A 12616-nucleotide genomic window follows, 5' to 3' on the forward strand; every position below is an offset into this window, starting at 1 on the left:
TTAAAGAAATTATTATTGAATATGAATTCCCAAGTTCTAAACTATAAAACTTTTTACAAATTTTAGAAAGTGTTTAGGTTGTGTGAGTGCCAGGATTTTGTAGAACTGTTTTATTTTTAATTGATGAATTATAGATTGGCTAAAGCCAGGATGCTACATAATGCATGACGACCCTGTGAGGATTGAAGGCCCGGCGCTTTATGAATATTTTACTGACCAGGAGATGGAGTGTTCCCATTGACTCCCTGAGCCGTCACTCTCTCCGCCCTGTGCACCTCTGAAAACCCGCCTCCTGCGTGCGTCACACGTCCGTCAAGCGACGTCAGAGTGTCTGCAGGTGCTCAGAGAAGTGCAGCATTGGCGTAACTGGCGTTTAAAACACATCTCTCGCGGTAAGACAAATGCGTATGATATTTCCATGTTTGTGTTTTGTTTTGTGGGCTGCGTCGGAGCGCATCCTTGGTTCTACCCTGTGTTTTACAGCTGAGCAGATAGAGCGTTGAAAAAAAAAAAACAATCGAAAGAATAACCTTCATTTGACATGAACCTCGGTGAGAAGCATCCTCTCATTTCTCCTGCGCTTTTTCTTTCAACCCTGGTGAACACTGGGATTCTGGATCGTTAGGATTCATTGCAGTGATGGTTTATTTCATCAAGATGTTTGTTTGTTTTTGCACGCGCACGCAGATCCGTGCCATGTATCAAAAAGCGGATAAAAAATAAATACTGATTAATAATAACTGGCCTGATTTCTTGTGCAGTGTGCGTGTAGCCGATCGGTGAGTTACATAAGATCCTCTGATGTGAACATCAGCCATGATGCTTATTTAAAGCCCGAATGAATCCAATGCTGTGAGTTTTTAATTTTTTATTAAAATATGGTCATGTCATATAAATATATTGTTCTAGATAAAACATGATGAGCGTATTGAGGAGGAGGAGGAGGAGGAGGATGATGGTGATGATGATGATGATGGTTGCTTTGTACGGATGACGCGCACTGAGCCGCACCGTCATCATCCGCCCTTAGAGCTCCATTTTCACACCTAGGGTTTTCTGGACAATGCGTCCATCATAAGTCCAAATGTCCTGTAGGCCTCAGTGAGACTCAGATATCTATCGCTCAATGTTTTTTTTTATTTTTATTTTGCACACGGATGTCGGATTGTTAAATGGCTGGGTCAAGAACTTAGACGTTCATTGTGTGCAGTCTGATGTCGGTTTTGAGGAGCTTGGTGCATCATGAGTCTGAGCTCTGATCTTTCATTCCTGTTTCAAAAAGCCATTATTACTATTATTATTATTACTATTATTATTATTATTGGACCATTTTACTATTGCTATAATTTCATAGATTGTATAACAAACAGTGGAATTTCATCTATAGGGATCAGGGTGCCAATAAATTCAGGCTTTTGGCTTTAACGGCCTTCCCAATGGTCTGATTTAAGCACACCCTGACATTACCCGAAGTTGACCTTAAACTCTAATGTTTTGTCTAAAAACCTTATCTGAGGTTTTTTTTTTTCCGGCTCATTGAAGTGCACTGCAGTTTAAAAAATAAATAAATAAAAAAAAAGCTAGGGCTCAGTGCTTTTTTTTTTTTTTTTTTTTTTTTTTTTTTTTTTCTGAGCTCCTTCCTCCATGACTTTAAGCATCTTCATCTTCCTGAGCGAGGATGTTTGTCCGCATCAGTAAAGTATCAGGCTTCGACATCATGTGCTTCTAAAAGTGAAATTCTATTTTTAGGGCCCTCGGGCTGTCTGTTATCTGCAGAAACGCGGAAGGCACTCAGGGATGCTCTGCTATTATGCAGAGCTGTACGTGGGTATTTCTGGAGTCCATAAATAAAGGTTATACCATGTACTGCCTTTTGTTTGCAGAATGAATCAACCGCATTGTTCATTAAAAGCACTTTTTAATCGTGACAGGCATCTGGGTTTATAGTATGAAGCAGCCTAAAGCTTGAAAACCGGGCAGTAATAGACCTTTCTTTATGTGTTGAATAAGATGGGATATTACACGCTGTGTCCTACTTAGCGTAGGCCTCACGTAGATATTCAGAATGAGCACACCTTCGTGCTCCACTTTGCTCCGAGCGATCAGGTTTCAAAGAAATAGCAAGTTTAGATTGTTCCTATATACGATTCTCGCCATATCTAGCGTAGATTTTTCACAGGGGGATTTCTACAGGAAATACATTAATAAGACTAGATCCAGTCCAGTTAAATTTTTTTCTCCATCCAGACTGAAAATTAAAGGTATATCTTACTGGCATTAAACTAAACCAGAATTTCTAAGTTTATTAGAAAAATGTTCTACCTGCAGTTTCTAGCTTAAGGCAAGTTTATTAAAACCTCATCAAACATTTGGAAGTTGGGGCTGAGTCAGAGTTTGCATCAGATTGGGGCAGGAAGCTTTATCGCAACCTGAATCCTCTTGATTAAAATCAAACACGCTGTGGGTGCACTTATTATGCAACATCTCAATAAGCAAGTAATCAACACTTATTTGTTATTGTGGATCATCCAAAGACAAACACAAAAAAAAATGTATAGGTGGGTTAAAGTATTTCTGCACATCTAATCAAGTTTTGTAGCTTCTGAAAATGCTCATGAAAATGTAAAAAATAATAAAAATAATAATCTTGACCGCTAAAGGGCTTCAATACTGGAGTTCTATTCTTCAGTTCTATCCTTCAGTGCAATCCTTAAAAAAATCCTACACGAATGCTATTTATCCGAATACAACACTCATCAAATACCGTTTCCAAGATACCAAAGAAATGTTTATTTCTAATTAGTACCTACTCTGAGGTTTTTCCACCCAAAGCCATGGGAGGACGGTTAAAAACTGTCCGCGCAATCTTGCAATATCATGCAAGCTCACGATGAACATATTGTTCGTAATCATGCCATGTAACTATGTAACTCCCTTAGATATGACTCAGGATCATTTCATATTTTCTTGCCTGATGCGGAGGTGCAACAGTGGTTCATAGACTGTGGACTGTAGGAACCATGTTTTGGCGCAATCAAATAACGGTCAATAAAAAAACTGTCACTGGTTCTCTATTTAGATTTGCGCTGGGGAGACAAATGAGACCTTTGCCAGTGGCATTGGATCAAATATTGATCCAACATGGCAGGACAAATTTTGATTGATGCCAAGCACTGGCATCTCTTTTATGCTGGTTTGAAGAGTAATTTTTGTATTCTTTGCTTGGCTGATTTTTGATGCATGTCCTGTGTTACAGAAGCTTATTGGCTACGTATTAGATCTGAAGTAGATGGCGGAGGTTTCTCCTGTTGATCAATTGTCATTTATTTTCATTGTTCTTACAGTTACACTGTTCCCGCTGTGTAGTGTGGTGTTATTAAAACACATTAAACGAGAGAAACGTATCATTCTTTTATCCAAAATAAAGCTTATGGTTTGATTGTTGGGGTTGCTTTTTCTTTTTTTATTCATTAGCTTAAATTCATACACAATATCTAATAAAAGTCTATTTACTACAGGAAAAGTGTAAATAGATTTCATTTTGACGATACAATGGACATCTGTTTCTTTTCCCCCAACATCAGATCTACATATCTTCTTCTCTTCTTCTCTGTTCTTCAGATGGCCTCTGCTACAGATAACCGCTATGGACAAAAGGAGTCCTCTGACCAGAACTTTGATTACATGTTCAAGATCCTGATCATCGGCAACAGCAGTGTAGGAAAGACCAGCTTTCTGTTTCGCTACGCAGATGATTCCTTCACTCCGGCTTTCGTGAGCACAGTGGGCATTGACTTTAAAGTAAAGACCATCTACAGAAACGACAAGAGGATCAAGCTGCAGATTTGGGTGAGATCGGGTGACGTTGTAATGCCATTGTTGATGCAATATGATATGCGTGAAGAACTAGCGCCATGCTCTTTCAACTTGGTGTTTTACAAGTAGAACAAAATAATCATTTTGATGGAAAAAAAAAACCAAGTAAAGCTACCATGTGCTTTGATAAACGTGAAGAAGGAAAACGTAGAGATTGTGTGATTAGTCAGATGAACGCTTGATGGGAGATGTGCCGTGTGTGTTGTGATGGCCTGTAGCCTGGAAGCGGAGCGAGAACCTTTTTAATTGGATGTGCACTGATGCATTGAGCTTACAGCCAATCAGAAATGCACACAACGCCATTGTCCCGCCCCCTCTGTGCTTCAAGTTCCCCATTGTATTGCCCTGTGTTTTTTTTTTTTTTTCCTTTTTTCAAAACCCCCTCCCCCAGTGTAATACATGATAAGCCCATCGAAGGCAAGGAAAATGGCTCTAAGCCTAAATCTCTGCATGCTGCACAGACATTCTTCCATATCTTTACTACACACATTGTAATAATCACATTGTTTTGTTTTTTAATTTAAAAAAGAAGTATAGAACAGCACCATTTACCGCAGAGGCAATGTGGTGTGCAAGGACAAGAGCTGTGAGACAGATGGGAAGTGTTTTGCGTTACCACGGCGCTTGTTTATGGGGCACTGAGTTGCAGCATGGTGTGTAGTGTCATGGAGACAAGAACCAGTCCTTATAGGTCTTGTGGTAATTTAATAGGTTCCTCTTGCTGTGTGGGAATTGCAACCCTGTATGGCACTGACTTAAATGCCCTGTCTGTAGTAAACTCATTCATTGCTCTTTAATCCAGTCCTGATGATCATTTCTAGGAGCATTGATAGTTTGAAATGAAGTGCATTTTGTGACTCTTAGTGGTTTCTTTATTTTTGTGATCTTTTTTTGTCTTATTAACGTAAAGCAACGAGGAAATGACTGTTAATAAATGCTTTAACATACATGGTAACAGGAACTAACTTGTTCTGTGGACGTTACACAACCTAAAAGTTTATGGATTATGGATCCCTGGTGTCCCATTCAGGACTCTTCCCACCTCACCAGTGTCGCCAGGATAGAATCCTAAATCGCCACAACCTGACTTCTCAAATCATTGAATTGTGTTTTTGCTATACTTAACATTTTACACAGCATTCCATCTTTTGAGAATTGGGGGTGTGCAGTGAAAGATCTCTGTTCTGATGAGAGTGAGCTCTTCCAGGAGGACCTGCCCACATTAAGGGGGCACAAAAGGGGCTTGCTGAATGATTTGATTGGTCAAAGTGTGGCATTGTTTTAACCAATGTTCCTAGCTAACACGGGTTAGCTCATCATGTTATGCAAGCGTGTGGGAGAATAGATTATAGATTTTGAGAGAAAAACAAAATAATTGGCTGTCCGTGGCAGAAGCAAAGCAAGTATTAGTTTACAGTGCTGAAAACCCACACTGATATCCTTTTGGTGTAAGTTGTTGTTGGCAACATGGCAACCGAACAGTTGGTTGAACATTCATTTTCATTTTGTCACTTTTTTCTATGTCAGCATTTTTTTTTTTATTTCAGCTAATCCTGGTCTTATTAATAGCCTTATAATTTACAGTCTGTCTACATGCTTTCAGAAATAATGAATAGGAAGGAAGGGCCACCACCTTGAGGTAGATTTTCCTTGCTGATTATTACAGTCAGATGATGAATTTTAGATACTGATTACAGGGTTCCAAACAGTCACTTACTCTCCTCTCAGTTTTAGTGTGATCTTTATATTTAGCAAGCTTTAAAATGCATATGTTTCCTACAATTCCTTTGAATGCAAAAGTAAAATAAAATATAGCTGCAAGCAGGAATTAGTGGGCCCAAGCACCTTTATTATATTATACACTCATTGCATAATATACCGTGGAATCATGAGTCTGGTTTCTGTCATAGTTTCTTCCTCATATAAAAGAATCTAGAGAGTTTTTTTTTCTTCTCATTTAGTTTTTTCCCCTCATTAGATTCGTTTATAGGCACAAACGTATGAATGTGAAATAGTGATCTTATTTCTGCAAAGCTGTTTTGTAACGTCTCTTAATAAAAGCGCTATACAAATCAAATTGAATTCAATTGTACCACACTTCCTGTTATAAACGAATGATATGTAAATGAATCGCCTCCTCATGACCTAGCCATTGGAGGTATTGAAATCCTTCAAAAATTGCATATGGCATTATGCTGACCAGAATCTGTTCTGAATTTGATTAACCCTGTCAGAGAAGTACAAGTGCAGTGCCAGTCAAAGCACACAAAATCCATAATGGCTCACTTCCTGCTGAGTGGAGATATTGGATGTGACTGCGAAAATGTGCCTGTCTTAAGAAGACCCATATGTATGCCAAATTGAATGCCTATTGAGCAGAATATCACTTCCTAAATTCAGATTATGTTTTGTTAAATAACATTTTAAAAAGAAATGTTTCCCTGGATAGGATACGGCAGGGCAAGAGCGCTACAGGACCATCACTACAGCCTACTACAGGGGAGCCATGGGCTTTATCCTCATGTACGATATCACTAACGAAGAATCGTTCGCTGCTGTACAGGACTGGTGAGTCGTTTCTTAAACAAAACCCTTCTGTTACCTGAAACGTGGCGCTGTAACATAAGCACGGTTGCTGTTCAGTGGTTAAGATTCTGAGCTACTGATGTGAAGGTTGAACGTTCCAAAAATGTCTCCAATCTTAATCTCAAGATATTTCGAGCGCCACAGTTATGCTGGGCTCTTATCCTTCACATAGATTTATCCTTAAATAATGGATTTTTAAATTGGTCAAACCTGTGAGCTATTTTATTTATTTTTCCAGACAGTGTCTTATAATTTGAAATCTTTGATGTGATGTTTTCATATAACAGGTCTACACAGATAAAAACATACTCATGGGATAATGCCCAGGTGCTTCTGGTGGGCAACAAGTGTGACATGGATGATGAAAGGGTGGTGGCTTCTGAAAGGGGACGACAGCTTTCTGAACACCTCGGTGAGTTCATTGTTTTCAGGATTTAATGCTGAAGCTGAAGTTGAAACTTCAAGTTGAAAATTCCCTGCTAACAACGTATCAATAGCACCGAAAACGCCTCTGAAGTGGACATGTCCTCATTTGAAGACAGACTTTAAATCTGTTTGGCCACACTGTAGACAGTATGACATCTCTACTCTAATTACTTTATAGCAGGATTGGCGAAAATCTGTTAATATGCAGACATGGTACTTTTTAGTGTCTTGAGAGAGATTACGTTGTTAAAATCGGTTATTATTGACATCGCCTGGCTGTCTTGTTACCGCTGCTACATGCTACTGTTGGCTGATGTTTCTGCGCTGTAATTTTAGTCCAAATTGCTGCATGAATGTACAAATGCAATTATATTAGCTGACTGACCGAGCAAACACAAGACATTCGTTAATAGACATTTCCATGGTATTTTTTTCGTTTAGTTTTTTTTTTCATTTTGCACATCAAACAATGATGTTAACTTATAAATGAGCACTTCCAAGCCACTACTAATGCCGCAAAAATATTTAAACATCTCATTTAGTTTTAGTTGCAAGCAGAAAATACTAATTTTTATTCCCCTATACACATTATAGACTACAGTTCCATGCTAGCCATTCAATTCCATACAATGCAACCAACCAGATTACAAGTATGAGGAATCTGGTGCTCATGATGATTGGTTGTCTTGTTTTTGTCAAAAAATCATTACAAACGAAATGCCAACCAAATAAAAGCCTAATCGTGCCAATCAATCACCTTTCATTTTATATAAAATCACTAACACAAGTCTGCACACATGATATGCCCGGGTCAGTGTTACACCCGACAGCGGGGAATAAAAAATACAGGTTGATTAATGAGTTGCTTGTGTTTGCTCCAGGCTTTGAGTATTTTGAGGCCAGTGCCAAAGACAACATCAATGTAAAGCAGACCTTCGAGCGCCTGGTGGACATCATCTGCGAGAAGATGTCAGAGAGCCTTGATGCCGGAGACCCGGCCGTCACCGGAGCCAAACAGGGTCCTCAGCTCACCGAGCAGCCTGCTGCTCCACACCAGGATTGCGCTTGCTAAAATGACCTCACCTACCTTCTCCAACTACACTGCCCTGCACTACCATACACAGGATCAAGGTAACACAATAAGGGTTAAAGGAAAGAAAATTCAAAACTAGCAGGTCCTCGAACAATGATAATTATTATCTTTTGTTTTCTACCCAGATCCCAATTCAGTTTCCCGTCTCATATATCCCTACACTATCTTTGATTTATAATTTCTTTTCATTTTAGTCTTGGAGAGGGGAAAGCCATACATTTTACTGCAAGAAGTTTGGCGAAGCACAAATCATCACGTGTTCGCGTCTCTTCCCTCTGTGTGAAACTTTTACCTGGCCTTTATGTGCCACTTTTACATTTTTTATTGATTTTTCCCTTCATATATTATACCATCGTCGTGCTCAACTTTTGTGAACTACAATACGAACAAATACTAGGGGAGAACATTCTGTATATTTATTCCAAACATGTATATAGACAATGTGCAGTATTTAATACAGGTATAGTACCATATAAAAATATTATATAAATATATATAAATATATAGATATCATTTTGAAAAATGAGAAATCGGAGAACTATGACGAGAAACATAGTCATGTAAGGTTTTTTCGTGGTAATCCTTTGCATTGCTTGTCAGAACCTCTCGTGCATATTTGTAGTTCTTAATCACAGTACCTTTAGTCACAGTTGCTGAAAGTCGGCTACACATAGACATTCCTCAGTGTAAAATGCATGGAAGGAAACGAAGCCATTTTGGCCAATAGTTTTAAGAATCCGCACTGTCCGTCGTAGGTCTCGAAACGAAAGAACACCCTTTTAGAAACCGCTATGCGTGTTCATACTCACATCGCTGTAGCGACAGAACCTCCGCCTCTGCCCGTGTGACCAGTTCTAACCACAGCATAACGTTATCCGATGTTCCTTATTTCGAACTCGATGCGAGTTTCAGAGATGATGCGAGCCCCATTTCTGACCTTTTTTCTAAATGTTTCTGTAAGCGGCTTGTCATGGTGCAGAAAATGTATTCTTACATGTTGTACTGAGGGAATAAAAAAAAAGACATCCCATGTAGTAAATGTGCTCGTCATGTCATATGACCGATTGTCAGTTCTGTTACTTATTATAGACTGCGTATTGGTACTGAGAAGAAAAGACTATGATGACAAACAAAACCAGAGCCCCCCCTTATGACTTTTTGTTATTTAAATGCATTTCTGTACATTCTTATATATATATATATATATATATATATATATATATATATATATATATATATATATATATATATATATATATATATATATGTATATATGTGAGACCCAGTTTTCTTTTCTTTGCTATGCTGTCTTCCTGAGAAATGACTGTAAATATATTTGAGTCTTTAGTTTTATGTGTGAATTGTGCTGTGACTCTGGGCTCAAAAACAAAAGAACAAAAAAAAGAAGAGATATTTAAAGTATGTGCTTTATCTGCTCTGTGTATGCTTGCTTGTGAATGAATGTGTCACTTTATTACAAAGCAATATGAAGAAAAAAAAAGGTTTTAAAGTATTTATTGTTTAAATATACCCCTCTAGAGATAAATATCACAGGTTTAGGGTTGGGCAAAGGAAATCTCTACAGTAGATCAAATCCTGTAACGTCACAAAGATGGACAGGGAACGTGTTTACTATGGAACTCAAATGACTTCCAATTCAGTTAAAGCAGAGCGATCCAAATTGAATGCACACTGACCCTCAGAGACCAAACTGTGGATTTCCAAGCTGATTCTTAGTGTCCTGGTCCTATCACTTTTAGAAAGATTAAATAATATAACAATTAATAGTAATTGTTTCACTGCTCAAAAAGACCTGCTTTTATATTCTTTTTTTTTTTCTTTTTTTTTCTTTTTTTTTCTTTTTTTTTTTGGGGGGGGGGGATTAAAATCCTGCACCATTTGATTTCAATGCATTGTTGTGTTTTTTCTACTTTAATTTATTTTTGTAAATCTTCCTTTTTTCTAATATGGAAATTCTGTATACATTCAAGTTGGGAAAAAAAAAGATCAATGAACTATTATGCAGTAGTAAATTAACTCTAAGTACAATAAGGGGCATGGTGTCAAATGTTCAGTGGTGAAGTTTACCAAACCTACTGTGTATGTTGTGGAAAATACTGAAATGAAAATAAAAATAAAGGTTTGTGCTGTTAAAATATCTCATGGCCTTCAAGTCGCAGTGCTGTTTTGTAGATTTATTGCACTTCCAAATAAGGACATGGTGTTATAGTGATATGGGAAAGCCAAAAGGAAGGAGAAAGAGAATACGGTGAAGATGATGAAAATAATTGCTTTGGTTTTTCTCCGGTGTCTGGGCGAGGTTTACTCCTTCTGTAAGTGCGGTGAAGCGCTACATTGTGTTTTTAATACGCCATGTAGTAAACATCCTAAGACTCCTGTTTTTGGGCATCTAAAATATTCTTTACATTCAGTACATTAGTAAAAGTTCAGCACTAGTTACAGCTGAAGAAATGGCAATAGATTTTCACTAGAGGGCATCAGAGGACAACTGTGTCCTGCCAAAGATTTAAAAATAGTCCCTTTCCCCCTTTTTTTAAGGGGGGTGGGGGGGATGACGTCAGAAGGCCATCTGGATCGGCCATTACCATAGCAACGGATGTGTCCGCAAGGTCACATGATTTTCAAAGTAACATAATGGGTCTTGACTGTGAGGTGGAATGAGGAAAGAATAACAATGTGTAATGGACTGAATAAAATGTTCACCTGCAGGAATAAGTTCTTGACCTCGCAGCTCTCCTGCACTCACTTCCTTTAAGTGTTCGATAATGATTTACACCTCAGTGAAGCAGAGCATGTGGTTAAAGCATTACTATGAAGTCAAACCAGTAAGAACTTACACACTTCCATAAAGTAGGTTATGCATATTCGAAGTTGTTTTGAGATTTGATTTTATTATTATGATTACACACAGTGAATACTTTTTCTCTTTCTAAACCTAATCCTGAGTCGAAAAGTCTGCAGCGAAGTCTTAAAAACACACTGCATGGACTGCAGCCACAATTTACCATTTCCATCCTCCTTCTCCACTCACAGCCTCCCGAGGAAAAGTGGCAGAACTGATCAGATCATCCGGCTGTATGCGATTCGTTTACACACAAAACACACGAGTGCTTCTGCAATCTTGGTGCCATTCTTTCCCACTCATATTGCATTTCTAAACATTATGGATGGTAAGATTCTCCGATTCGCATCAGCAGGGAAGTGAAGTAAAGTAAAGATGTGCGTGCACTAGATACTTGTACTGCGATTCGTAATTATATTTTTTTTATATTCGTATCGATAAAAACCTATTTATTTATAAATATTTATGAGTAGATGCGCTATACTTTTTTTTAGAAAGTTTGTTTCTCTAACGCTTGAGAAACAGTTTAGCAAAGAGAAATCAATCTACATATAAAATATCGGTTAATATATGACGTATCACAACACTGTGGAGGTCCTGAGAGTCACATAGACAAGATTAACATGGCAGAGGTAGAGCTGCATCTGCCAGGAGAAAGAACCAATAGAACATCTGGCTTAATTTTTGCATTACAAAGGTCTGTTTGTAAAAGGGCAATGTGTAAGAAGTCAGAAGGCCCTTAAGTAAATTCATGATTTGAACCGTAGCGCATCGCATCTGTGGCTGCTTCATATGTATCTTTAATGTATCGTATCATCGGCAATGCATCGAGATGCGAATCGCATCAGCCCTTGGTTATGGAGATGCAAATCCCTAATAAACATCCTATAAGTACATTTGAGTTTCACGACCTTCTCTGAACCTTGTTCTAAACCCATACACATGATGCATTAAATGAATTTCATGAGAATATAAAACATTGTTTGCTTTATTTGACATGAAAGTGTAATGTTGATTACACGGTGTCTCCACTATACAATGGGGGAGGTGCCCTTAAAGATGTCGTTGACAAAAAAACAACATATTGAAGTCATTCTTGTGTCTGGATCAGGAAGCTGGTGCAGGGTTGTGATGGATTTTAATATGAAGCATGGCAGGAACTTTACATACAACCGTGTTGCCAAACCGGGGAGAGACAGCTCTGTGTGGCTCTACAACGAAATGGCTCACGTCGAGGAAGATGTGTAAATAAAGTAACTTTTTTTCCCCCTTCATTTTATATGGGTTCTATGGAGATTTTTGAGCTAGAAATTTGTCTTGGTGTCAGGTGCAAACATACACAGATACGAAATGTCTACACCGTTTTTTAAATAAACTATAGTATATTAAATCAATACTGTATACAGAAAGTGGTTTGCATGAGAAGTACTGCAATTTAGAACGTAAAAGTGAAAGTGACTGAACGTATATACAGACATGTATGTACACTATCTAGAATTAAATAAAAATTGTATTGTGAGTTTGCATGAAAAGTAGTGCAATTTAGAATACGAAAGTGACCGTCATCTTGAGGCGTGAGGGCCTGGTCCTGATGGTTCATTTCCAGGATGAGAGGGTTTGGCTGCACCTCTCCGGGTCCTGGAGACGTACAGGTGTCATATACAGTGGTATAATGTGACACTGAAAATACAACTCTATAATGTACCCCAATTACAGATTATCATCTCCAGTGCATACGGAACGTATTCACAGAACTTCACTCACTTTCACAT

General features: G+C 38.2%; 1 protein-coding gene across 2 annotated transcripts; it reads left to right on the forward strand.

The window, feature by feature from the left end:
* The first annotated feature begins 303 nt into the window (after nt 1-303).
* rab3ab (RAB3A, member RAS oncogene family, b) lies at nt 304-10141 on the forward strand. 2 transcript variants are annotated; one of them, XR_014536342.1, is made up of 6 exons: nt 308-392; nt 3622-3849; nt 6326-6444; nt 6750-6874; nt 7770-8019; nt 8176-10141. XR_014536342.1 is itself a non-coding variant. In XM_083558643.1 (5 exons), the coding sequence occupies exons 2-5, from the start codon at nt 3622-3624 to the stop codon at nt 7958-7960; spliced, it is 663 nt and encodes a 220-aa protein (XP_083414769.1). In that variant the 5' UTR covers nt 304-392; the 3' UTR covers nt 7961-10141. The 2 variants fall into 2 exon arrangements, 1 of the variants encoding a protein (XP_083414769.1); XM_083558643.1 differs by having other exon boundaries at nt 304-392; nt 7770-10141.
* Nucleotides 10142-12616: the final 2475 nt, after the last annotated feature.

Source organism: Silurus aristotelis, assembly GCF_946808225.1.
Source record: "Silurus aristotelis genome assembly, chromosome: 13".
NCBI lineage: Eukaryota > Metazoa > Chordata > Actinopteri > Siluriformes > Siluridae > Silurus > Silurus aristotelis.